This window comes from Podospora bellae-mahoneyi, chromosome 6 (genome assembly GCF_035222275.1).
Source record: "Podospora bellae-mahoneyi strain CBS 112042 chromosome 6, whole genome shotgun sequence".
Lineage (NCBI taxonomy): Eukaryota > Fungi > Ascomycota > Sordariomycetes > Sordariales > Podosporaceae > Podospora > Podospora bellae-mahoneyi.
This window is the reverse complement of record NC_085885.1, coordinates 3,324,461-3,351,001: the sequence shown is the minus strand read 5'-3', so window position 1 is coordinate 3,351,001 and position 26,541 is coordinate 3,324,461. Positions and strand designations below refer to the sequence as shown.

The following is a 26,541-nucleotide window of genomic DNA, read 5'->3' as shown; positions in this document are numbered from 1 at the left end:
GCCAAGATAAACGATCGTTCTAATGGCCGGAGCGAAAGGTCCGAATCTCGTTGACGTCTTCTTCCGGTGACGTTTGCAAGCATGGAGTTTCTTATGAATATCCAAGATAATCAATGCCGGTCTCTTCGCTGGCACTATTGCCGTAAACCCCGCCGATAACAGCTGCATGGGTTCTGAGAACCCCACGATGCTATCTCTAATCAACAGTATAACCGTGACTAACTGAAGGTCCAGCAAAACTATTCGATCCTGTCTCCATATCCGCCAATCACACACGCAGGGTCGTCGTCAGCCAAGCTTTTCCAACCGTCAATTAGCTGGCTCTTATCTGGCAGTACCCGGCATCTTTGCCAGCCACCCCCGCGATATGGCCCACGATTCGACATTCAACCAGCAAGACTGCATCCCGGGAACCCGGATCCGAGCACGGTGGTGTGGATGAGGTAACGTCCCGCTGAGGAAATGCCGTGATACTGATGAGGGCACTGCTATATAAGATGGACCACGACATCTGAATCGGACAGAAGAAAGACATTCTCATCCTCATTCTCAACATCCTAGAGGAGGAACTGGCATCATGACGAGACTTGCAAGACTTCTCATTGCTGCCTCTGCGGCCTGGCTGGGGTTTGCAGGTATCGGGAACTGCTCGACAGGTATTGTTTGACTGACCTCAAGTTAAAAGAATATCTAACTGACCAATGCCACAGTCAAGGGCGTCCCTTTCCCCAGCCTCACCGAGGTCACCATCGATGACCTGGAGGAAGGACTCTCAAGAGGTCTCTTCACCAGTGTCGACCTGGTCAAGGCCTACTTGGCACGCATTGAACAGGTCAACCCTCTGTTACGAGCTGTCAATGAGGTGAACCCAGATGCCCTCGACATTGCCGCTGAGCTGGATGCTATGCGTGCCAACGGGACCACTCTCGGTCCACTTCATGGCATTCCCATTCTGATCAAGGACAACATTGCCACAGCGGACAAGATGAACAACACTGCTGGCTCCTTTGCACTGGTGGGCGCGAAGGTTCCTCATGACAGTACCATGGCGGCGAAGCTGCGTGAGGCTGGCGCCATTATCCTCGGCAAGGCCAACCTCAGTCAATGGGCCAACTACAGGAGTAGTAACTCGTCCAGTGGTTGGTCAGCGTATGGTGGTCAGGCAACCGGGGCTTACTATCCCAACGAAGACCCCGGCGGTAGTTCCAGCGGCAGTGGCGTTGCTGCATCCATTGGTCTTTGTCTTGCGACCCTTGGTACAGAGGTCCGTAACAACAGCAATCTCACAACATGATCCTGAAACTGACACCCATCCAGACCTCCGGATCAATCATCTCCCCATCCCAGAAAGGATCTCTAGTCGGCATCAAGCCCACCGTTGGCCTCACCTCCCGCTACCTCGTCATCCCCATTTCCTCCCACCAAGACACCATCGGCCCCATGGCCCGCACCGTCAAAGACGCCGCCATCATCCTCCAAGCCATCGCCGGCCACGACCCCAGAGATAACTACACATCCACCATCCCCTGGGAGGACTCCAAGATCCCGGATTACGTCTCCGCCCTCAACGCCAGCTCCCTCTTGGGGGCAAGAATCGGCATCCCTTACAACACCCTCAACCCCAACGCCAGCACGGTAGAGATGGCCGCCTTCTGGTCTGCCATCGACACAATGAAATCCGCCGGTGCCACTGTCGTCGACGCAAACTTCACTGTCCCCTCCCCTAACACAACCTCCATCGTCCTCGGCGCAGGCTTTGTCTCTGACCTCGCGGTGTATCTTGATTCTCTATCGCACAACCCTTACAACCTCCACACCCTAGAAGACATCCGCAACTTCACCCAAAACTCCAACCTGGAGTTCTTCCCCGACAGGGACACCGCCCGTTGGGACGGCGCGCTCGAGCTCGGGTACAACAACTCTGACATTCGCTTCTGGGAGGAATACCAGCGCAACCTCTACTGGGGTGGCGAGGGCGGTCTTTTGGGAGCGATTGAGCGAAATGATCTTGACGCGGTGGTGTTACCCACCAGTCAGGCTGCTGCCAAGGCGGCGATTCAGGGGGCACCGATTGTGACGTTGCCGTTGGGGTATTACCCTGCCACGTGGAACGTTACGAGGAACGCGAGGGGGTTGGTGCAGCAGGGGCCTAATATTCCTTTTGGGATCAGCTTTTTGGGCGGCATGTTTGAGGAGGAGAAGTTGCTGGCTTTGGCGTATGCGTTTGAGCAGAGGACTTTGGTGAGGAAGAAGGGGCCGAAGCCGGTGATTGTGCCGAATTTGGAGTTGGGGGATTTTGTGGGGTTTTGAAAAAAGGGGGGGGTTGAGGTGATAGAATAGATGAATGGGAGTGATATGTTGAAGACCAGGATATGACTGTTGATGAAATCTGTAGTGCACTATCTGAGGAAAGAGAGAACTTTGGTTAAGTAACCAGGTACATATTTACCCAAATTTTATGCTCAGCCTGAACGCCTTCATTCCTTACAACGTGTAGTTTGCCATCCGATCACGATCAAGGGCACACTGGAATCATGTGACTCTGTTGGGGCGAGGCCGTCAAAATAAGCCTCGTTGACCATGTCCTTATAGTTGCTTTCTTGGTCCAGCCATAAAGCCTCAGCTGTGTCACGATCAAGCAAGCTCCATCCATAAGTACGGTAATGTCTAGTACGGAAATAGTCCGCGGCATCAGAACGGACTATTATGTGGCAGTAATGGTCCGCGTCATCAGAAGTGACTATTGCATCGTGGAAAATTGGCACGGGGTAGCGTCTTTTTTGCGATAAACCTCCGGTATCGTGAAGACACTGTTGGCGTATCATAGCCAAGCATGATTTGATTGCTGAGCTGCGTCCTGATTCATTGCTGATCTCGACTGTAATTCGATTTCAGAGGAGGGGCGGGTGGTGGCTGCTGGTAACTTAACGCCAACAACCTCCTGCAGGATGGTCGCTACACGTCGGGAGTCTCTGAACACCGGCTTAAACACTTAAGACTGGCGGCTCCGTTCACATTTATACTTGCGAAGGCTGGCCAGTATCTGCATATTCATGTCAGTAGGTATAACGCATCAAAATCCTGTCCGAAATGAACTTACGATGGGATCGTAGTATGTTCGTGGCGTTTCCTGCTGGCCGATTTCAGGGTCGAGGGGCAATGTGACGAGCGTTCCAAGACCATCCCACGAGCTTGGTTCATTCACCATGCGGGCGATGGTATACATTTCTTCATTAACCATATGGGAGATAGTCGCCATTTCTTCAACTCTCCAGTGATGGATTCCCCAAACAAACAGGCGCAAGGCCAGTTGGAACTGAGGTATAGGTTCATGAATGAGCATAGCAACCAGAAGGGAACCGAGACCTTTCAGTGCGCGAAAGTGGTCGTCTGACGGGGCCGGTAGCTTCGTTCGCCCTCAAGAATGCCCGGTCCCACCGCTGGTATAACCCCTTTATGACCCGAACTTGATCTTTGGCTTTCTGCGGCGAACAAGTATCCCTCAGTCGAATTGTTCTTGAAGATCTTGTATTTCAGACAATCGAACCCAGGCTGGTACTTCGCATTGACGGCATGTTGTGTATATCTGTTCAGTGGTGAATGGGGGAGTCACTCTCTCCGCAACACGAGCTTGATACGCTAGAAACCCCTCAATGAACTTGGTCGATTGTTGGTTCCAACGGCAGAGATCAGACAAGAAACGAAGTCTGCGAAGTTGATCCTCTTTGGTCGTGGGCTCGAGCCGGCTGAGTACGTCATCTAAGCCCATGATAGGGGAGGGCTGAAGCAAATCGGCGATGACATCAAACTTGTGCTTCCGAGAGGGAAAGAGCTCGAGATATTTTTGGAACTCCCGGTATTGTCTATCGCTCGAATAAATGTGTTCGGAGACCTCTGGGTATGTTAAATGTGCAGGAATGTAATCATCGAACTCACGGCGATTCTCGTCATCTTCTGAGATAAGCCCATCCCAGAATACGCGTCCCTGTGGATCCTCTTCAAGAGGTGCTTTACGTTCTAATTCGGCAAGCCGGGCAAGTTTGATGGCGGCAACGAGAGCTGCAGGTGCATCCTTGAATCGTCTTCTGACTGGGACTTCCATGTAGGAGAGCAAGCACTCGTGTAAGGCTCTACAAGAGCAGCTCAAGCTTGTGATACCGATCGTCAATGTGGAGTTCGTCAAGGATTCCTCATAGTAGCGCGGTGATGTTGACACAGGAGAGCAAATTGGGCGCCATCACTGTGAGGCGTTTGTGTGTCAGATTCGACGACACGCAATGAGAGATCGATTGTCAAGCAGGAGGGTTGAATGTCGAATTCCGAGAATTCCTTTTTTGCTTGGAAAAGTGTGCGCGTGGGGAACTCAAAGAAAAGGAAATCAAAACGCCAACGGCTATTGCCGATAAGGTAGATTGTGGCGTTTCACCAGGGTTTAAACTTCTCGTGTTAGTCGATGGTTGAGTTGATGGCTTTTAAGCTTTTGCCGCCTTTGTCACATGCCGACTCCGCAGCTTGGTTGCCCTCATTTACCATCATGGATGTCGGTGACGTTATCAATAGTGAGCACCCGCTCACCTCCTTATTTAATTTCTGTGTGCTGCAACAGAAACAGTATCGTACGTGGATCAAGATAGATCTCAAGTGCACCATCCACTCGCTCAATCAAGCTCCTGATCAAACCCTCGGACGACACTTCATAATCCCGATACACGAAATCACGGCCTGTCCAAAATATATGATACATGATAGCCCTTGGTACTCTTTATAGTCATTATTCTTGTTTGTATAGTGTGAATACCTAAGCCTGCCTAGATATACACTGCACTGGTGTCACCATACAGCCCGATTGTTCGAAACCATACCAGGCGCTCATGGTTCAAAGTTATATGCGACTGTCCATGATGTACCTTCTGTTTCTCTAAGCTTTCACAGCACAAAACATCCGCCTTCATAGCTGAGAATTCGGATCTCTACGAGTTCACCCTGCCATAGCGTACAACACCGCGTAAATCCAGGCACACAAGACCACGGCCCCCGGCAGACTCAACCTCTATGCTTATGGGACCGCTTTACAACGTGGCCCAAGTACTTATTAGTCAATCGATGGAGAAACCATCATCATGCACCCGGTCAAACACATTGAAAGGCCCACGAGTACGGAGCCGAGATGTAGGTTCGCGGTACAACAGGTAGGCAATGATCAACTGATCCTGGATCCCTGTGACTGATGCTAGTTCCGAGACGCTCCTGCATAACACTTGGCCATGTAGAAAATCATTCCATGGCCAGTCGCGATCACGGATGCTTTTGAAGATCAAGACGACGAAAGCAGCCAGAACCCAGCAATATGTGGTGATGTTGAAGGGATCTACTCCAGGAATCCTGTCGCCAACTGTGATGCCGATTGATATTCCACCAATAACCAAGGAGGCACTAAGGGCAACAACAGCTGATATGTACAACCTGCATTGAACCCTGATGCCCTTCTCCCCCAAGACCCACCTCTTCATCTCGTGGTTGGCTGAATCGAACGCTGACTGGTTTCTCCTGACAACCTCTAGCTGACTTTTTTCTGACTTGCCAAATAAAAATGGCGTTTGAAATAGCTTCGGGGGTCGGGAAGTAGCCAAGTCGAACGCAAAGCTGCTTGCACGACCAATCTTGCCCACGGCTTTGCCGCTCACCAAGCCGTTTCGGGTGATGGGTGAATTAGAAAGCGACCGAGACTCTTTCAGGCCCACGTGAGTACTGTAATGTCCGGTACTCTTCCGTGTTGAGACAGTAAAATGCAAAGTATTTCGGATGGGGCTGTAGCTCGATTGTCTGGTTGGCGCTGCCCTTGAGAAATAAATCACGCTCTGCTATACCGCGCAGGAGTCTGTTCAAGCTGTCCGCCACTGATGGAAGAGTCAAGACCCATGGGATGATCACGACAATGACGTTACTCATTGACCCGAGCTCGAGTCTTTCGCGACGCTGATTTCCTTCGGGAGACTCTTGTTGTTCTCCGTTCTTGTTAAGAATACTCCACGATACATGCGTCCTTACGGAGGCTGCGCGAGGGTCCGGCGGTGAAAAGCGTTGCCCCCGGGCAAAGGCAGAGCCTATTCGGCCAGCCATCCTTTTGGACTTGATATGGCCAAGGGTGAGGTTAAGTTGATGAAATACGTGACCAGCACAGCTGATCAAGGTGGGATCTGAGCTTCCTTTCATAGTTTTGGTCCTGGTCCTGGCAGATAAGCGTCTGGAAGTGTTCCAAACCTGTCTCGTAGACCATGCTGCTAATTTCATATGTCGTCAATGAAGTTGTTCGTAGTTTGTGATATCCCGTTCATTTATGGAGGAGAAGATTTTAAACATCCAGTATTCCCCGTCGGAACTGTGAATCTCGTCCAAAGTATTCTTCTCGTAAAAGGGCCCTCTTGGATCTTGGTGCTGTGGGCTGGTCTTCGTTGCAAGTAAAGTCCAATGAAACACGAACTCTCCTAACAACCACGATGCTAGCAAGCCTCTCCAGATGGCCCTGCTCTGCCGTGAGACATTCTCCGTCGTACTCAACAATATCAAGTGATTGGAGTAAGGCTGTTGAGAGTTTGACCAAAGTCTCGTAGGAGGAGACGGAGTCCACCGCTAATTTGTCGGATCCTTTGAACTCTAGCGGCTTAGGGTACAACATGATGGAGGCCAGCCTGGAAATTTGTTTTGCGACAAGTAGCTCTTGAATCTCTTGGCTTGTTCCGCCGTACTGACTGAAATCATCGAACACCGGGAGATTCTTTTCTTCGAGACCTGGAGCAATGTCCGGCAGATGGAAGCATTTGTGGATGTTGACTTGATTGAAAATCTCACTTCCGGTAACGACCCAGTTTTCTGAAGATGGTTGTGACGAACCCTTGCTTCGAATTGACAGCTTTGGTGTGTACGGAGACCTGGGTTCGTTGCTCACACCATCCCACGGAATCGCAGTGGTGAGGTTTTTGGGCCTTTTGGACACGGCAGGTAGGGAAATTTGGAGGTTGTCAAACATCGGGAGCTCCATTGTTGTGAAAGGAAAGGCCGACCAGCAGCGAACTGGATGAGGGCAAGAAATATTCGTAAGTAAAAAGACTTGGACTGATACAATGCCAGAATCGCTTTAAGTATTCATTTTGTCACTTTGAAGTATACCTTTTTGCTCAGAGGATAATCGGCTGCGGAACTGGTGCTCTTCCATGATAGCCGCGGGCCAGTAAAGAGCACCTGGCCTGCACTCAGGAGTCAATGTTTGGCATTGGAGCCGGTAAGGTAAGGTATGTGCTTCCATCTTCAGAGTCCTGAGCAGAGATTGTGTCTGCCTGTAGCCTCCATGATTACAAAAATACAGAGAGGGAAACAACCAATGGCTTAGAATCACAGTGCTCAACAACGCTCTGCAGTGGCAATTATAATAAGCTTTCAGACCTCCGAACGGACCTCCGATTTACCCTGGAGATCCGTATAGCTAGCGCCCGGAGTTTCAGACACTTAGCCTACGGCAACGGAGAAGAGATTGGGGAGGAATACGGAGCCGAAGATCTATAAGAGGCTTGCCCTTGGGACTGTTCACTGTGATATTTTCTTGCCTGATAAGTCAATTCAATATACTGGTTCACCACATCTTTTAGTGCCTCACAAGCCTGTATTACTGTGATCACCTTATGTATTGTAGGGCGCCGTCCCTGTGATTGATCTTCCTTTAGTGCCTAGCCACTGTCGTAGGCTGCAGATAAAGCCTCCTTCATTTCGTGTACACTGCGCCAATCACTAGTCCCCAGCGCAGGCCTACATCATACAGGCCTGCGAAACACCTATTTCAACAGTAACGCTCGAATTCGGTTAAGTAATAATTTTCGTAGCCGTCGAAGATTAATAACCGGTATTTACCCTTTATCCGGGGCGCCGTATAATAATCGAAGTACTTAATCTAATCTAGGCTTACCGCATTAAGAGTCTAGCTATTATCGGTAATTGCGATACGCTAGTCGGCCGGGAGGTTATACTTAGTATATTAGGTGGCGAAGTAATACTACGCAGCTAAGATAATAAAGGGAGGTATAACCCAGCCGACAGTATTAACTCCTTAGATTACCGTTGCCTATTCGCAGTTACTAAGCTAGACTAGCTTTACCTTACTACGGCTATCCGAAGTTGTAACTACTATATCTGCGAAGATAATACCTATTATAAACCCAGTCTCGTTAAAGTTATAAATATCGTCGGCCACGATACTATACTTGGCTATAGTATTCTATATAAACGTAAACCAATTCGCTAATAACCTTTAGATCCTCGCATTTAACCCTCTAATAGTCGTATCTACGCGTATAACGCGTCCGGAGCTCTAGCTAGCGTTTAACGAAGCTGTGGGCCCAGAACTTACTAACAGGAGGCGTACTGCGTTCGTTGAGCAAATAATTGGCTATATCTACCACACTACGCAGTCTTATTAGAAAGGATCCTGTATATAGCTCAATAATATATCGGACAATAGCTTCCTCTTCCGATTAAGTCAGCTTTTTCGAATTGGGTGTTATATCGCGTCGTACAGGCCGGCCGGCGCATCGGTTAAAGAGGGTCATAGCTGGTACGTTGTAGAGCTTAGCTGCAACTAGGAGGCTTAATTTTTCATTGATTCGAAGAGCCTCAAGGGCTAAGAGTATCCTGGCTTTCTTTGAGGTAGGAGGCATGTTGGGTTGTGGAAAAAATTGATATTAGGTGTAAGGAGGACGCGTCGTGGTGGAGACTGTACGACTCGCTTATAATATACGTTATGGTTGCAGATCTCTTGTCGACAAGCTGTTCGAGGTTAGAAGAGTTCTCTTTCCGGGATTTTCGAGTAGACGTACGATGCCTATCTCACGATACGGTAGTCCCTCATAGAAGCTAATGACGAGATATTTGCCGGTTAGGTGGCGGGATTGTTGGAACTGTCTTACCGTTTCCTTAGAGTTCCGCTCGAGTGCTTTCAGAAGGTCGTTTTTGGGCTCTGCCAAAGCTATTCCGACAATCTTGGCGGCGATTTTGCCGACGCTGGTGCCATTCCCGCCCTGATGCGGGGTGGCAAAGAAGACGAGAAGGCAAGTTGCTTCGAAAACTGAGTTGTATGTCTCGTTTAACTTCGCCTCGGTAAGGGCCTATCCTTCGTTAGTAAAGGAAATCCTTGAGACGGACCGGCTACTGACTGCTTTGACAAGGAACCCCCCAAGGCTATGACAGAGGAACACGAGGGGCCTCTGCTTGGCATCGTCCTATATTTCATCAGGGTGGGGACATATTGCAGTTTGGGAGTAGGGTGTAGTTTACCTTCCGCTTTAGGCTAAGCCATTGTAACAACTTTTGTGCATGGTCGTCGAGTTTAATAGCCGATGCGTTTATGGCCGGGCTGGAGTTGTACGCGGAGAGTATTATACGAGCGGGTTTCGGAAGGTAGACAGGGAGGAAGTCTTTAAGCCTGAGCTTGTCGCCTTTTGTCTACGTTTCACGCGCGTGATTGGCGCTATCTTGAAGTTGAGATCGTGGACTGCCACAACGCTGGTAGAATGGCCTGCTAATGAGATGTAAAGGCCGAGGACGAAGAGACGTACTCGATCTCCGCAACACTGGGAGGGTGGCTATCGCGAACGCTATCAAAGATAACAGGGAGCCCAGGCTCAAGTATTCCATCCGTAGCAGCGTGCTCACTGGCATTAGTCGCTTTATCATCTGTCGCCGGCTGTGGTAGCTCCGCGGCTTTGCCGAAAGAGCTGCTTAGATATGTGTGCGATGCACTGTCCGAAGGCGCAGGCGGTGCTGCCGGAGGAAGGGGGCTGGGGGTAGCCGCTGTCAATTGCGGGAGGGGAGGGGCTGTTGGTGCTGATAGAGAAGCGTGCTCAGTATGGAGGGTAGTATTCACTAGATCCTGTTAGCAAGGGAAACTATAGTTAACTATTGTTTAATACTATCTGGTGAGTTCGTTGAGGAGATCCTGCCACACATTCGTGGTCCATCTTCTGCTTTCGACCTTGCCGAGCTCCCTCTGTCTAATCCGAACCATTTGCGCCACTTCTTGCTAGATGAACTGCCAGCAATAGCCTTCACGAGCGCTTTAGATAAACGATGAACTTTATTCGCAGTTATATAAGGATTGTATGATGAAGCGACGTTGGGCTTTTGGGCAGTTGTCGGGGAGCTGGAGAGCGGGGGAATCGACGTAGGGCTTTTGGGCGCTTATCGCGGAGCTGAAGAGCAAAGGCATCGCCGTGGCGGGCTCGGGGGCTAGTAGAAATGCACAAAGAACTGTGGCGTGGCTGCGGGCAGATCCAGGATGCTGAGTTCTTTGTTAAGAAAGGTGTGAAGACCGGCGTCGTACGACGATATGTCCGTGATATCAAGACCTGGACCAGTCAGGAAAATGCAGCGTAGAAGATAAATTTATTGCTTTATGGGAAAATAGAACGCTACGTAGTTTCTCATAGTTTCTCAATGTAAAGACCGGCGTGACGAAAATGACCCTCAGCACTCCGCTTCCTTGCGCTTAGTGTCTCAACACATGACTCTAAAAAGGCTCCAAATTCTTAGTGTGGAGAGTCTCTATAACATTGTCGGTTTCGTTGAATGAACGCCTTCCACTCTGTAAAGAACTCCTCAATAGAATTCAAGTCAGATGAATAAGGCGGTAGGTAAAGTAACTTTGCTCCAGCTTCAGCGTACAATTGCTCAAGCCGATCCGAGCGATGGAAGGACGCATTGTCTATCACAAGGACCGATTTTGGCTCTGGCCACCTACCGCAATGATACAGTAGTTATTTAACGAAATCCTTAAACGCAGCACTGTCGGTTGACACCTGGAACATACGCGCAAGGACGATTCCATCCTGGGTATAGGCCGGCAGAATCTGATATCTCTGATTGCGGTGAAACCGAGCGACTTGTACTGGCGCCACTCCCAAGGGAGACCATCCCATCCGCCTAAACCCAACCCGATTATCACATCCGGACTCGTCAATATAAACCGAGTGGAATGAGCGAAACGCCGACAAATTGTGTAGGTAGAAGTCTCGAAGAGTCTTGCGACAGGTTCCGGATTGATCTGAGTCACTGGACCCGACATAGTAAGGATGGGAAGCTCTCTTTGCAGGATCGCGCAATGGTTGGCTTCTTCAAACAGGGCCGCGTCAAGTCCATATCGGAGGAGCTCCAGTACTGTAAGATCACTCTCACTTCGGCTGTCTCCATCGCGACCTTGTAAGTTAGACCCCCGGTCTCGTTATAGCGCGGACTTTAACTATAGATAGGTATAGCTCCCTTTAATAGACGCAAGTGACCGAAGAGATGATGGCGACGATATCACGGAAGGAGGCCGAAATTGCAGAGTCTATTACAGCGATAGATAAGTAGTTGGCTGAGGAGAATGCTAAGCTCGGAGTACTTTGCTTCGCTAAAATAGAGGTAGATGAGACGGAAGCCGACCGAGCTAGTGTAATTAGGTAGGTAGTAGTCGAGTAGACTGTGCTGCGTGGGCCCCGCAAATTGCTCGAGGAACTGCTGTCCGGTATCCATACCGCAGCTGCAAATGCTCGGAAAGACCAGGCTCAGGTAGTCAATAACTTTGGAAACCAGATAAGCCCCATCTTGTGGTTCTGCCAGTCGTCGGCACGGATAAAGTGATATATTGCTGAGGGTAAATCACTGGTTATGTAGGAAGGCTTGTGGAATGTGGTGGAAAGTGATCAAGTCGAGGCTTGGGTTGGGGATAGGTGCTGAGAAAGGTAAGTCCGGAACAATTCAGTAATTGCCGTATCATAACACGGTGACCTTCGTATTTCGGGCTTCGAAGTAGAAGAGCAATTACTAGGGCGTCTAGACAGCGAATCGAAAACTAATCTAAGAGCCAGGAATTAGCACATATAGGAAAGTGCTTGGTGGACAGCAACGAGTTCTTATTGCGTTTACAAGAAGTCTGTCCATCGAGCAACGGAGCGATAACTCAGAACTTAATTATTCTGGACGGCAAAGGATTGTCCCTCTACAGTAGATGTCTTTCACACTTCTTAGCCGTGCTGTGACGCGCCCTGCAATATGCTTCAAGCCTGCTATGGGATTGACCCTAGGTGTGCCGGGAAACAGATTCCGCTACCTGGGCATGCCATTCAGTCCTGGGCAGTTGGAAGGCGGGCTGCTGGCTAAATGCATGACGCTGCCGCATCGTGCTCCAGTCACACCGCTAAAGGTATCCATGATGGGGGAGTGTAACAGCATCCAGCAACTGTGGTTTTGTAAGCTGGAGGCGGCTGCGGAAAATGGGCCCAAGATTAGTCGGCCCCATAACGTCTGAAGTACATGCATAGAGGCGCGCCAGCAAGACAAGCAAGCCAGCGCGGGGAGCCGGAACGGCGCGGTGCGGTTTTGCCAATGTTGCCCGACCGGCATGGTGGCGACTCGATGGTGGAACGGGGAGAGGTGTAAGAAAAGAAGAAGTTGGCGAGAAAAACGACGAATCGAGAGCGGAACGTGGTGGTTGGGGTCGCAGAGAGAGAGGGCGAAGGGCTCGGAAAGACGACTTCGAGGAAGGGGAAGAGAGCAGGCTTAAGAGTCGAGCTGCTAGCTCTAATAATAATAATAATTTATTAACGTCCGGCGGCTAAGCCGAAAGGGCAACTATTACCGATTGAAGCATACATTCCCCAAGATATGCCCTGATCTCCTTAAAGCCTATGCAAAGTCCATTCTAGCTTATGCACTCTGTTTTACCATTTCTCTACGGATTCTCGTGGGTTAGTAGGGTTGTTAGTAGGCTGGCTTGAAGTCGGTTCTTTAAGTGTTTAGTTCACGGGCAGTAAGGTGAGCTCAGGGGAGCTCAGGGGTAGGAAAACAGGGTAGTTTTATACAGTTCAATTAACGTTTCTTCTAAACCACCAAGACCGTAATCACGTCCAGGTTCAACAGTGCTGTCAGCCATGGCGTTGCAGGACAGTGGGGGACCAGACCCCTGACTTGGAGGACCTAGTTTTCCCATACAAAATGTGGGACTTCCTGTGTTAAACCACCCTTTGGTTAATTGCTGACCGACTTGCCGATATAGCTAGACTCGCGATAGATAGCACGCTAGCTCGTGATGGCTAGCCTCTTGTCTTCAGCCATTTCTAGCGAATTTCTATTTGCTGTTAGGTGCTTTGGGCGAAGGTCAGAACGGGCATGTGAAGATGAGTCAGAACGGAGTGGTTTTGGTTCAGGATTGTCAAAGCCCTCACATTAGGCTCAATCCGTCGCAGAAAAAAAGAAGTCCCACAAAGCTATGACATTGCATAATCTGTTAACCCTCTGCACAGCACTCTGCATTGCGTTGCGTCATCATTGCGCAAAGAGTGACACGGCCGAGAATCAGATGAGGATCGAAGAATATTTACGAAGCAGTGAATGTATAGTTAGGATAAAATTGTCTTTGCCCCTACGACCCGGGTAAAGACAGAGAAGTATAAAAGAAAAAAATAAATTAATGACTTCCACTAACATTATACTCTAGCTTTATCGGAATCTGCAGCTTCCAATATGTAGGCGAGCCACTGCTGCGACGCGAGCCGGGAGGGGTGCTCTTCAGCGAGGGTTTTGGCTCGAATGGTGACGACCTGCTCGAGTAGCTCTACGGCCTCTTTGACTTGGCCGTTGGCTTGGTAGGCTCTTGCGAGTTCGTGCTGCGACGCGAGCCGGGAGGGGTGCTCTTCAGCGAGGGTTTTGGCTCGAATGGTGACGACCTGCTCGAGTAGCTCTACGGCCTCTTTGACTTGGCCGTTGGCTTGGTAGGCTCTTGCGAGTTCGTGCTGCGACGCGAGCCGGGAGGGGTGCTCTTCAGCGAGGGTTTTGGCTTGAATGGTGACGACCTGCTCAAGTAGCTCTACGGCCTCTTTGACTTGGCCGCTGGCTTGGTAGGCTGTTGCCAGTGCGTGCTGCGACGCGAGCCGGGAGGGGTGCTCTTCGGCGAGGGTTTTGGCTTGAATAGTGACGACCTGCTCGAGTAGCTCTACGGCCTCTTTGACTTGGCCGTTAGCTTGGTAGGCTGTTGCGAGTTCGTGCTGCGACGCGAGCCGGGAGGGGTGCTCTTCGGCGAGGGTTTTGGCTTGAATGGTGACGACCTGCTCGAGTAGCTCTACGGCCTCTTTGACTTGGCCGTTAGCTTGGTAGGCTGTTGCCAGTGTGTGCCGCGACGCGAGCCGGGAGGGGTGCTCTTCGGCGAGGGTTTTGGCTCGAATGGTGACAACCTGCTCGAGTAGCTCTACGGCCTCTTTGACTTGGCCGTTGGCTTGGTAGGCTGTTGCCAGTGCGTGCTGCGACGCGAGCCGGGAGGGGTGCTCTTCGGCGAGGGCTTTGGCCTCAATGGTGACGACCTGCTCGAGTAGCTCTACGGCCTCTTTGACTTGGCCGTTGGCTTGGTAGGCTGTTGCCAGTGCGTGCCGCGACGCGAGCCGGGAGGGGTGCTCTTCGGCGAGGGTTTTGGCCTGAATGGTGACGACCTGCTCGAGTAGCTCTACGGCCTCTTTGACTTGGCCGTTGGCTTGGTAGGCTCTTGCGAGTTCGTGCTGCGACGCGAGCCGGGAGGGGTGCTCTTCGGCGAGGGTTTTGGCTTGAATGGTGACGACCTGCTCGAGTAGCTCTACGGCCTCTTTGACTTGGCCGTTGGCTTGGTAGGCTATTGCTAGTGTGTGCTGCGACGCGAGCCGGTCGGGGTGCTCTTTGGCGAGGGTTTTGGCTCGAATGGTGACAACCTGCTCGAGTAGCTCTACGGCCTCTTTGACTTGGCCGTTGGCTTGGTAGGCTATTGCTAGTGTGTGCTGCGACGCGAGCCGGTCGGGGTGCTCTTTGGCGAGGGTTTTGGCTCGAATGGTGACAACCTGCTCGAGTAGCTCTACGGCCTCTTTGACTTGGCCGTTGGCTTGGTAGGCTGTTGCCAGTGCGTGCTGCGACGCGAGCCGGGAGGGGTGCTCTTCGGCGAGGGCTTTGGCCTCAATGGTGACGACCTGCTCGAGTAGCTCTACGGCCTCTTTGACTTGGCCGTTAGCTTGGTAGGCTGTTGCCAGTGCGTGCCGCGACGCGAGCCGGGAGGGGTGCTCTTCGGCGAGGGTTTTGGCTTGAATGGTGACGACTTGCTCGAGTAGCTCTACGGCCTCTTTGACTTGGCCGTTGGCTTGATAGGCTGTTGCGAGTTCGTGCTGCGACGCGAGCCGGGAGGGGTGGTCTTCGGCGAAATGACGAATCCTCCATTGGCAAGCCTCTTCCAAACTCTTAGTAGATTCCTTGATCCGTCCATCCGCTCTCAAGCACCGTCCAATCCAGAACAACAGATCGCACCTCTCCTTAATATCAAGCTCTTTGCTGTGCTGCAATACCCTGAGACCATGCGGAAGGTACTCTCTCCATACATTGCGATTTCCGTAGTCGTCAGATGGGAAAACTGTTGCAAGATGTCGAGTCGCCTTTACCTCCGTCGTTGCCGTCAGGCCTTCTCGCTGAGCCCAGATTCGTGTTGCCAAATGTACTAGACTGTGCATGTCGAATACCTTGCTGTCCCCCCGCCTGGTTAGAAAGGCGTACGCGCATAACGTCCCGATTGCATCGACCAGCTGCTCAGTCGACTCGGAGCTGGGGAACAGCGACTGAGGTATTCCTTTGGGCTCGATGCACGAGATAAACGATAGCAGATCGGCGGCAGCGTTGTTGGACTTGCGGATCTGGCCGAACGATACGAGCCACGTTGTCGCCACCGCATTCTGAGACCCTGGGTACCGAGTATTGTCCCGAAACTCTTTGCTCATCAGGCCGATGATGTCCTGCTGAGTGCCGTGCAGCAACTCGACATACTCGGCAAGGGGTACCTGTTTTATATTAATATAGGCCGCCGCTTGTGTAATCGCTAGGGGAAGGTAGGTAAGCTCCTTTAGCAGCTGTGCTGCCGCCTCTTCATCGCGAAGCATATCCTTGTAGATTAGCGACTTCTCCAAGAACTCAGCCGCCTCCAGCAGGTCCATCTCGTACAGGTCAATTACATCGCTCCCAGCAACCGACACAGCTACTTCTCGAGACCGTGTTGTGAACAGGGTGAGGCCATCGTCGCTTTCAGGAAGGTACTCGCTAATGCTGCCCGGCATACCTGCAGAGCCAAAGAAAATATCGCTATCATCCACGTTGTCCACCACGAGAAGCCATGGCCCGGCCGCCTCGGAGCTCAGGTACCGCCGCACGGACTGTTTAAGATCATCGTCATCGCCGCCGCTTTGGATAGGGAGTTTCCTAGCCATCGCGGCAAAGGCCTGTTCAAAGGTCGCGCTGCTTAATGCCGGTACCCAGAAGATGGAGAACTCGGGCCGGTGTTTCTTTGTCCAGTATGCCAACTGTAGGGCGACCTGGGTCTTGCCGACACCGCCTAGGCCGACAATGGCGGCTTTCCGCGACTCCTTGCGCATGAACAGCATCGCTTTGAGGGTGTCTAGCGTCCTATTCCGTCCGACGAAGCGCCGGTTCTCTGGGAGCGGAATGTAGTGGCAAGGCAGAGTAGCAGGGTCTATAGCAGGGTTAACAGTTGCTGTCCATTATAGCAGAGCTCTCCTACACTAACTCGTCAATATCATGTTGGAGCCGCCTCCCGTTTCTACCATACTAACCTCGACTCTGGATGCTGTCGACGGTTCTTCCTGGAGGCTGGTTTCATCAAGAGCCATACGATGTATAAACTGCTGGAGTACGCCAACAATGGTGCGGTACTGTGGATCTGCCCTATCACTACACCTGGCCATCTGCATGTGGTTTGCGTCGATACTCTCGACAGTCTCGAGAGATCGCGGCAGATCGAGCTTCGAGGAGAAATCGTCTACAACCTGCCGTGAGTTTACGATTAACACTCAGAAGGACGTTCAAGATGTGCTGGCAAAGTACCTTATTGTGCAAGCCCTTCATGCCTGATATTCCCCGTGCCTCCTGAAACGAGTGGATCCGAATTTGAGACTGGTCCGCGATAGTCTTAAACTCCTCGTGGATATTGTCCAAGACCTCGCTATTCACCTCCAGCGTCGTGATGATCTTCTTGTTTGAATCTTGCAGTCCCAGAAGAGCTAGATTCGACGCGATGTCGCCCCATTCTGCAAACGCACTCCCTCGATGAGGCGTGCCAAGGAAGACGATTAGTTTCGTTCGCGCACGACACGCATCCGATCGGCGTATCGCCTGTTACTCAACATAAGCATTAGCTACTGTATGAAGCAGTTCAGACGTACATCTTTGACGATAATGCCACCAAGGCTGTGCGCCACGAATAAGATCGGGTCCTGGTATCATTAGTGCAAGCCTCCTATCCGAGTCACTGAAGCGCACCCACCTCGTTTGGGATCTCCCGCTCGACGCGCACTGCAAAGTCTCGACCGTGCTGCGACACGCTGTTCTTGTTGTTTGCCTGGAACAACCCGCCGATTACCTCTGCATTATAACCATATGTCCATACTCTCGCCTCGGGAATATCTTGTGTAAGGTACTCATCGGGCCAGAACAGCTTGTTAGGGCTCTCTTCGGTCGTATTACTGTCGGCAGTCGAGGTCGTGGTCGAAATTGAGGCTGAGGACGATGGTTTGGACTTGAAGAGGGACTTCAAGATACTTCGTTTACGTGACGTCGCCGTTCCCACGTTCTTGTTGACTCTCTCCACGCTGCCCCTGTGCACACTGCCCCTGCCCCGGTTGTCCTCCCATGTGTGTTGCGGATGCCCTCGCAAGCCGTGCACAAAGATGATGCTGCTTCGCGTCAGTCACGGGTCCCCGTATCGGAATTGATCGCATACTTGACCCGGTACAGTCCGTCCCTGGCGCCATGACTGCCAGAAAGTTCTGTGAAGCCGATCCGGTGTACCGGCATGTCTAACCGGACGTTGGTGTGGAGCTGAGTGGGTTATCTGAGATGTGGAGCTGAGTGGGTTATCTGAGATGTGAAATGAGGAACTGGCGTTCCCTACGAATGCGGGGTTTGGGAGATAGATTAGAGGTGTTAAATTAGCCAGGGAGACCAACTGGTAAGGAATTAATATCTTGGCAGTGGGACTCAGGTATCCAGGTTCGAAAGCGGCCAGCCACCTGCACCTTTCTCCCCAAGACAACCAACCAAGTCTGAACCCCATACCGTTATTTGACAGGAGGCGACAGCATAGCCCCACATTTGCTGGTCATTTTCCGACCAGCAAATGGGGGTCCTTGATTGATGATGCCGTATATGACAGCAAGTGCCAGAACTGGTCCACAGGCGGACGCAGGGGTCTTGCTGAGACAGCCAAAAATTGATCTGTTCCACATCATGACGATCAATCTCAGTCCTGATTCCGTCTCGCGCAAGCTAAGATAATATTGACTCGCGCGCCTCCCTGTTACGATTCCAGTACGCGTCGCTTGAGAGGGATCCTCTGAAGGTTGAACAGTGAGTAGCCGTGAATCGGTGCAGCCAAAGGCCGCACAAGAAGTGTCAGTATCTCTACTCAACACAAGTTGTCAAGGAAGATGGTTGAGCACGAAGTGCCAACTTGGAAGAACGATCAGTCGCAAAGTCTTTTTTGCAAAGGCAAAGGCTGATCCTTAGGGAAGAAACTTCATTCGGATCCAGGGGTCTTGCGTCGGAGGATAATATACAGTGATGCAGCCTTCAGGGACTGGCTGGAGCTGGGGCCAGAAACAGGGACGAACATGATTACGGAGGAGCTTAGTCCTTATGTTGTGAATCGGCAGAGATTCTTAGGAGGCAAAGTTCGGCTGGTTCGGAGAGTGTACTAGAAGGATGCGTACAGTGTAGGATATTGGATCCATAGGCTGAAGAGACGGAACCGATAAGTCTTGGGTTAATGCCCAATAAGTTGTTATAGTATGCCTATAGCGACGGCGCACTACATGCGCTACTGCTTTAAAAAGATGTGGAAATTAGTAGTGCATAATAGCGGTTAGGTAATGCGACTTATTAGCTACTTTACTACCCAGTAAAAAGGTAGCGGCTTAAGATATTTGTTAGTTAGCGGTATTTCTGCAGCGCGTTTGTAAGCTTGACCGATGTGGTCGCTGCATTTCCGACATTGCCCTAGTTTGTAGCGACAAGACTTATGGTGGACTTTGGTAGTGTTGTGCTCTTTGAAGCCATTTGCTGGAACGTGCATTAGTCATGCAATGTGCCGTGCGTTTCTTCAGCTTCAGCGCCCGAGGGGCAGACCATGGCCGTTAATGGCCAACCGAACGGAAAGGGGGGCTGATGTGACCAAAACTTGTAAGCTGGGCACTGTCCCTGAAGTGATTGTGCAGGCGTGGAGCGGTTGGGCTGGCCCAATTGATGCATTATTAGGGATCCCGACATATGCACTTGCTCCTCTTCCTGCATATGCTCCCCAATCAGCATTTTAGAGCCCCCTCAAGCGCTGGCAGACGGCTCAGGCATGACAAGAAAACCCATGAGAATGAAAACAGGGGGGTTAGGGGCAAACAATGCTGATGAATGGGCAACAAATATTGAAACAACCAAGGCTAGCCCATCAGTTCTTCATTAAAGGCTCACGTACTGTTTTCAAAGCCCATTCGTTAGCGTTAGCAATAACAGAATAAGAAACACAGGCACCTACAGGTCAATCATTCACCCCAAGATACCCCGGTGCCTTGATTGGATCACTCCTCAACAGCCCCTTTTATCTCTGGTTAAACACTCCGTTTTTCTGGGCAATGGCAATCGCTAGCATACATTGGCGTAAGTCTAAGCTCACTGAAAGACGATCGTATTGTCTAAACAGTTGTACGCACATGTAAGCTATTCTAAAAGAGTACTAGGTAGGAGATAGCATTTGGGAGTCTACAATCTGACGCTAAGAAAAGGGGCTTTCAGTGTCACACGGCAAAGGCCAACCACTCGCGACCACGACCAGCATCACTGCCAATATCACCGTAGAGGGGTAACTGCAAGTCGTGAGCCTCTCGTCGAAAGTGAGGCAGGCAATCAGAGGCAAGGCGGGTATCAAGGGAATCCTATTGGCCTAGAGAGATATTGAAGGACTTGGCAGAGGCCTGAGGCACGGAAGGCAAGGACCATTTGACGAGAGAGAAAATACGCGTTCAGGATCACTGTATTACTCTGAGTTTTCCTTCATCATGGACTTCGAGGCCATTGAAGTTTATTACTGGAATTGAACTATTTGTTCCATGCCCTATATCACAGCCCTTGTCACAGAAAATTGGAGTACTTTTAAGGCACCTTATTTCTAACAACCAACCGAAAGCAAGATTTTGACGAGGCCTTCAAAAGCCGAATCCATGTCACTATTTCAAACCCGCCACTTACCGAGGAGGCGCAAGCAGCAATTTGGAAAGAGCTCATTAGGGTGAACAAGCATCTGACGGTGGATGAATCGTGGACCGAAGAGGTTTACCAGATTCTTGGCCAGCTGAATATGGATGTGCATCGAACTGATGCCGGGATATGACCGCTCTTTGCTTGGTGTGTGCTGTTTAGGGCCGGGCTATCAAAATACTCCCAGAACGGCAGCTGCCTATGCGTGTACTGATGGCCAGCCTCTTGGCGCTCAGCATGTTTTTACCATGTTGCAAATAGAACTCCTGGAGGGCGAGGACGAAGTAATGTCCCCGGTGGAGATGGAAAAGCACGGGAAGGTTCGAGATGCTCTTCAAAGTCTTGAAAAGCTTTTGGGGCAAATTTACCATTGAGACAGCCATGCTAGTCGGCGATGCTGGGACTGAACCCTGAATACCGAATGCGGTGATGAGGGAATAGTAGCAGTGTCAATTGTAGGACAGACTGCCGCCTAGAAAGAGATCTCCTACCTCCCAAACAAACTCAACCCTCTGCTTGGACGTCTTGGCGCAGCTGACTCTTGCGCTTTTAGAGTCTGCAAGTCGACATGAGACTGCGGAAACACCCCTGTCTTCCCCTTACTATTTGTCCCATACCAGCACCAGTAATCCGCATAGAGACCTGTCGAAGCATTAGCGAAATGTCTCAAAGCCGATGGACCCTTTCAACTTACATTGAACATTCGTGATCACCTCCCCCTTCCCAAACGCTACCCAAGGCACACCCCCGGACTTGGGAGGTGTCCATTTCAACCGTGTAGAGACACTCATGCCGCTCTCCCCGCCCACTGGAACCTCACTTTCTTGTGGCACTCGAAGCTCAATAACCTTGGAGGGGAAAGCCCCAAACATCCCATCGTGTCTCCCTAGACACCACTTCCCCTCCCACTTCTCAGGAAACATCACCCCCATGATCCTCGCCCCTTCCATAAACTCGAGCATTTCTCCATCGTACCTCGGCGGCTTCTCCAACTTCCCCCGCCCATGACGTCGGAAGTGGTCTTTGGTTGCGATCGCTGTTGCTAACCTGGTGACGTTGTCCGGCATGGGCACTGGGACGGAGCCGTCGGGCAAGTGAAGGTCGAACTCCGCTTGTTCTGGATTTGGTCCATAGCAAACTGCCACGCCAGGTATCTGGGGTAATGGTTGTGGGTGTCGGGAGAGATGCTGCAGGAGGTCATCCGCTGACCGAAAGACTGTTGCATCGCTTTCCCGGACTGTGACAGCTGCGCTGACGCACCAGAGACAAGCATAGTAATCGTCTGCGCTTCCACCTGAGGCGCCCTTGCCCAGGTGCGATTTGAAGAGGAGTCGTAATCGATATCGAGGTCCGGATTCAGAGATTATGATTCCCTCAGCTATTGTGTGTCAAGAATAATGGTTAGCGGCCAGATTCCTCGGCCTTGTACGATGTTCAGGGGCTCAGGGGTCACGAAAGTACTCACGCTTCCGGCTCTTGTCCAACTCAACCGCCTCCAGATCGTGTGCATACCCGCACTCAGCACATCCCGCCACCTTGGTCACCTCGTATTGTAGTGGCACGATAGCATCAGACGCTCTCATCATATCACCCGCTCCACAGCCGCCACCGCCATATTCCGTTGTCATCTTGATGCTGCCCCAATGGCCGTCCTTCCGAAATCTGACTGCTCCTTTACAAAGTCCCTTTAGCTTGTGATATGTGCTGTCAGAGCCGATATTGCAATCTTCAGAACGAGGGTTAGCCCGGCTGGACTTTCGGTGTTCAGTCAGGACGCTCCCTTGTCTTCTCTTGCTGGTCGTAGAACTGGTTTCGAGGTCGTCCTCATCACCGGTGCCCAACGCTGGTGGTGGAAGGAGCGTCATGACAGCTTCGTGGAAGTTCACTTTGTTTGGTGTTGCTTCGGGCTGGTTGAGCGCGGACTCAGGCGTGGCTAAGAGGGCGGATGAAGATGTCAGACTGCTGCTCTTGGAAAGAAGAGAAGGTGCTGTTCGAACAGTGCTAGGACTAGGAAAGGAGTCAGATGTGAGACTGGCGCGTTTGACAGAGGAATCGATGTTGAATTCCTGAAACTGGGCTATTGGGGTGGCACAGTTGGGAGAGTCCGGTGGTGTTAGCTCGGCGCCGTGTCGTCCACCACAGCTACTGTTTGCCTCCTGTTTTGAATGAGCCCTTGGTCGAGAAGAAAAAGTAGAGCAGGGTCGGGAGCGGTGGGTAGGAAGCGGTGGTAATGGTGGGAATCCCCCTTCTGGTATCTCTGGTGCATTTTCCATGATGGGCTTCAGCCTTTTTGCAGTTTCGACAATGTCTAGGGCGAGGGCTTTGGTAGCAGTTTGAAGAGCTGAGTAGCGCTCAATATCAAACTCATCCGGATGGGTGACATCGTCAAAGTCCAAGAGGAGCTCCTCCAGGATCAAACGTCGTTTCTCGATAGAAGCTAGATAAGGGTTGAGATGAGCTTCTGGATGGTACAGCGAGAAGTAGATGTTTTGAGCAGCGGCCGCACGATACCTTGTTGTGTAATCATTCTCTTGAAGATATCCCCCAGCTTTTGTACCTGGTCGTCCCAGACTGGCTGCAGCTTCTTAAGTGCTCGTTCCCCCTCTCGAACAAGGGCCTGTGCGGCCCTTGACATGCGATCGGCATCGTCAGCACGGTGTGGACCGAGAGAAGCGGCATTTGTCACTGCGGCAGTCCCGACTGCAACGACATCCCGGAATGGCCGGATCAAGAGCTCCTCAGCATCGGCGGTCATGGTATCCAGCCCACGGAGAGAAAGTGATAACCAACGGGAGAAGATTTGTATGTCAAACAAATTTGAGGCAAAGTTGGAGTTTCGTGACAGTTGAAATCCCAAGGGAAGGGAAGCGTGGGGGAGCCGGCTTTCAGAGACTCAAGACAATGGGGCCTGGCTGAGACAGAAGAAGGAACACCTGTGCAATGCAACAGGGCTCATGATGGTCCCGACATGAGGGCGTCGAGGACAACAAAAGCAAGTCGGCACGCGCTATTCCATGTAAGTATCGGCCGACAACGACTTCCGAGGGACGGATTAGAGTAATATCACACTTACCATCACACGCGTGGGGCAGATGTGGGCGATGTTTGTATGACGAATGAGCAAGGCGCAACGGCCCACGGCTCTCTGGTGGTGGTTGTGCGCCCCGGTCCGCAACCAGGCTTTTTTTTGCTATCTTGACCAGAACCAAAGTGGACCCTTCGCTATAACGTCCGGGTCTGGCGCGGTGTTGCACAAGACCATGCGCGTTGCTTCTTCTTTGGGTCGTGTCGAGATGAGAGGTGGTCTTGGCCGACATCGATGCCAAGACCACGTGTTGGACCGTCTGGCTCTAAATCAACGTCGACCATCCACTTCAAACACGGCATTAATCCACACCACACACGCGCTGACAAACTGCGACCCTCTTTCTTCAAGTCATTGATGATTGGGGTCGGGATGCGACCTCCACCCTCTTCACCTCCTGGCCGCCACCCCACACACCAACAGAACCACCGCAAACCTGGACTGCGACGCAGCGACGGTGATCATAGCGGATCAGAGACATCATGCCAGACCACCCTGTCGGTCCCGGATGGGACACATTCTGTTCAAACATACCTGGGGCATCCTGATATTTGAGACACTCTCTGTCGGTGTGAGACTGCTGTCGTCCTGCAGACAGCTACACAACCACCTCCTCTGCTCTGCCGTCATGACAAGATGTAGGACTGCGGCTGGAGTGTCAGCATATCATCGCACGACATACGACATGGTATTTTGAGGTGGAAACATGAAGGTAACTTGACTTTCTACCCCTGCTCGCTCCTGCATCAGGCACCCTTGAGGCTTACAAAACGAGCCACTATCGATCTCTACCTTCCCTTCGTTTAGCCCAGGGGCCGGGGCCCGCCCCCTCGGGTGCTTGCGGCATCGGATTTGGGGGTGGTTGCATCCCCACGCAGCAAAATAAGTTGCTCTTGCCCCTCAATCCTGGACTATAACCACGTGGAGGGACCCTTCCCCGTTCCATGCCTTGCATGGACCAAATCTCTGTTCTCTTTAATCATCCTCTTGTTTTTGACGGTGACTGCACGGCGGCAGATATCGCCATCATGGGCTATGTTGCCGATCTCAAAGATGGTCTCCGGGCCTTCACCCCACAAGAACGCCGCAACATCGCCATCTACATTGCCGGCATTATGATCTACAAGTTCGGGCTCGAGGCCTTCAACGGTTCAGTAGTAGCGTTGGCCACCAATCGATACGACTACGAATCAATACAGAGTGGACGGCCAAGCCGAACCTTCGAGCGTGTCGGTCTTCTGACGGGGTTGAATCAGGCTTGCCAATGTATTGGTAGTATTCTCATCGGTCCATTGGTGAAGAGATACCCGACCAAGAATGTCCTTGCCTGCGCTGTGTTAGTGTTTGGACTTTGCTCGGCGTTGCTCCTCATCATCGACGCTGCAACGGGTGGAACTTTTATGCCAGCTGCTTGTGGGTGCTCTGCTTTCCAGATCGTGAATCCGCACAGTTGACTGACTAGAGGATGTCCAGACCGAGAGAACCACCCTAAAAATGACTGGTCATACTACGGAGAGTGAGTTTTGACATGACTTCCAACGGTGACCTAGCCCACACTGACAATGGCTAGCTACAACACCGATGCCATGATCCCAGTCTACTGCATCAGTGGTATTGCCTATGGCATGGTGGAACTGATCCGAAGAGTCATCCCAAGAGATATCGTCGGCGGCCATGTGCAAAAGCTGAGAAAGATGGACTCCATTGTTAGCCTCTCCTACCATCTCTGTTGGGACACAAAAGCTGAAACCTCTTCAGGTCCACATCTTCTACGAAATCACAGGTACAGCAGGTGCCTTTATCACAGCACTCGTCATTATCCCTCAACTCGGCAACAACAAGGCATTCATTGTCACACCCGTCTGCTTCACATTTTGCGCCACCATTTGGTTCTTCATCAGTGAGCTGGATTTCAAGCGGCGAAAGTCGACCCTCCACCAACACGAGAAGCCGGCCTACTGGAAGGCGGCATTCCGTGGCCTGTTTCTGTTCGGCGAGTCTATCTGGGTCGGCGGCAGAATCCTCTTCACCTCGCGGAAGTTCATCTGGTTGGTCCCAGGCTATGCCGTCGCTCTTTACGCACATCGATATCTCGAGAACGGCATCGCACCCCAGGTTGCTAGACGCTATCTCGGGCACTCGGCCTGGTCGCAGATTATGGTCGGCGGTTCCAACTTGGGTGAACTGTTGGGTGCGTTGGCTGTGTTGCTCCTTACGAATACCATCCAGACACCCATGCCATGGCTTCGATTGGACGCCATCATGTTGTTGATCGTCTGGTACATCCCGTTCTGGAGGCCACCGGTCGATGATGTTGGGCAGGCATGGATCGTGGCGGCGACGTTTGCCCCCATCTCGTTTGGCTGGGCAGCTGGTGATGTGTCGCTTGCTGCGTATATCCAGGCGTCCCTCTCTCGGCTAGAGTCCAAGAACAAGAACGTCTCAGCCCTCGGCGCCGTCATGGCGTTCTTGTACTCGTTCTATATCGTCACATACGCCGTCTCGGGCACCTTGCTTGGGCGGTATCTAGATCGAGTGTACAATGAGTCCGGAGGGACAGACGGGGGTAACATTCGTGAGGGGCTGATGTTCACTGCTGGTATGCAGATGACAATCATCAGTGTCTTGGTGTTCGCGGCGACATTTGTCCCCAAGGGAGCACTGGCGTTCAACCCAAAGATGATCTCGGAGGAGAAGCTGGATGAGGATGAGCCGGTGGAGTTGAAGGGGCGAAGGGATCAGGAGGAGATTCCTGATGTGCCTGTTTTCAAGGAAAGCTCCAAGAAGAGTTACTGTACTAGCGATGATGGGTCGGAGCCGCATATTGAGAAGAAGGCGAGCGAAATTATTTGATGCCCAGTTTGATTATCGGTAGGCACGAGGAGGTGTTGATAGATGGTAATTCGTAATGAAAAGAATTCTCTGTGAAGTCGGAAACAATTGATCAACAAGATGTACGTAGACATGAATCTATGCCCAATCTGTGCGAGAGCAGCAGTTTAGTGGACATCTCTCCTTAGCTACCTGACTATCGCTCCGATCGTTGCCAGCTGCCCACAGAGCAACTCAGAGCGAATAGACTGACCGCTTGATTGGTTAGCGGAATTTCAAGAAGT

The 26,541-nt window shown here is 51.5% G+C and overlaps 7 protein-coding genes across 7 annotated transcripts; 2 read left to right on the top strand and 5 right to left on the bottom strand.

Moving 5' to 3' along the window:
• Positions 1-25: 25 nt before the first annotated feature.
• Positions 26-2,310, top strand: QC761_608890 (uncharacterized protein; the record flags this gene model as incomplete). Its single annotated transcript, XM_062881307.1, has 3 exons — positions 26-656; positions 711-1,264; positions 1,318-2,310. Exons 1-3 carry the CDS (start codon positions 578-580, stop codon positions 2,308-2,310), a joined length of 1,626 nt encoding a protein of 541 aa, XP_062730022.1. The 5' UTR covers positions 26-577.
• QC761_0098160 (uncharacterized protein) lies at positions 149-4,287 on the bottom strand. Its single transcript, XM_062873070.1, has 2 exons — positions 3,101-4,287; positions 149-3,043 (listed from the first exon to the last, which is right to left on the bottom strand). Exons 1-2 carry the CDS (start codon positions 3,341-3,343, stop codon positions 2,993-2,995), a joined length of 294 nt encoding a protein of 97 aa, XP_062730021.1. The 5' UTR covers positions 3,344-4,287; the 3' UTR covers positions 149-2,992.
• A 2,065-nt stretch (positions 4,288-6,352) lies between these two features.
• Positions 6,353-6,676, bottom strand: QC761_608878 (uncharacterized protein; the record flags this gene model as incomplete). The annotated part of the gene is made up of 1 exon (XM_062881306.1): positions 6,353-6,676. One exon carries the CDS (start codon positions 6,674-6,676, stop codon positions 6,353-6,355), a length of 324 nt encoding a protein of 107 aa, XP_062730020.1.
• A 6,832-nt stretch (positions 6,677-13,508) lies between these two features.
• On the bottom strand, positions 13,509-18,118 carry QC761_608850 (uncharacterized protein; the record flags this gene model as incomplete). The annotated part of the gene is made up of 6 exons (XM_062881305.1): positions 17,816-18,118; positions 17,360-17,768; positions 17,259-17,309; positions 16,921-17,208; positions 16,604-16,862; positions 13,509-16,549 (listed from the first exon to the last, which is right to left on the bottom strand). Exons 1-6 carry the CDS (start codon positions 17,887-17,889, stop codon positions 13,509-13,511), a joined length of 4,122 nt encoding a protein of 1,373 aa, XP_062730019.1. The 5' UTR covers positions 17,890-18,118.
• A 2,269-nt stretch (positions 18,119-20,387) lies between these two features.
• Positions 20,388-23,095, bottom strand: QC761_0098130 (uncharacterized protein; the record flags this gene model as incomplete). Its single annotated transcript, XM_062873069.1, has 4 exons — positions 20,388-20,982; positions 21,035-21,718; positions 21,806-22,777; positions 22,852-23,095. 4 exons carry the CDS (start codon positions 23,093-23,095, stop codon positions 20,828-20,830), a joined length of 2,055 nt encoding a protein of 684 aa, XP_062730018.1. The 3' UTR covers positions 20,388-20,827.
• Positions 23,034-26,377, top strand: QC761_608830 (uncharacterized protein). The gene is made up of 4 exons (XM_062881304.1): positions 23,034-24,838; positions 24,899-24,941; positions 24,996-25,131; positions 25,184-26,377. The coding sequence occupies exons 1-4, from the start codon at positions 24,370-24,372 to the stop codon at positions 26,276-26,278; spliced, it is 1,743 nt and encodes a 580-aa protein (XP_062730016.1). The 5' UTR covers positions 23,034-24,369; the 3' UTR covers positions 26,279-26,377.
• QC761_0098120 (uncharacterized protein) lies at positions 23,226-24,364 on the bottom strand (the record flags this gene model as incomplete). The annotated part of the gene is made up of 2 exons (XM_062873068.1): positions 23,414-24,364; positions 23,226-23,248 (listed from the first exon to the last, which is right to left on the bottom strand). The coding sequence occupies exons 1-2, from the start codon at positions 23,655-23,657 to the stop codon at positions 23,226-23,228; spliced, it is 267 nt and encodes an 88-aa protein (XP_062730017.1). The 5' UTR covers positions 23,658-24,364.
• Positions 26,378-26,541: the final 164 nt, after the last annotated feature.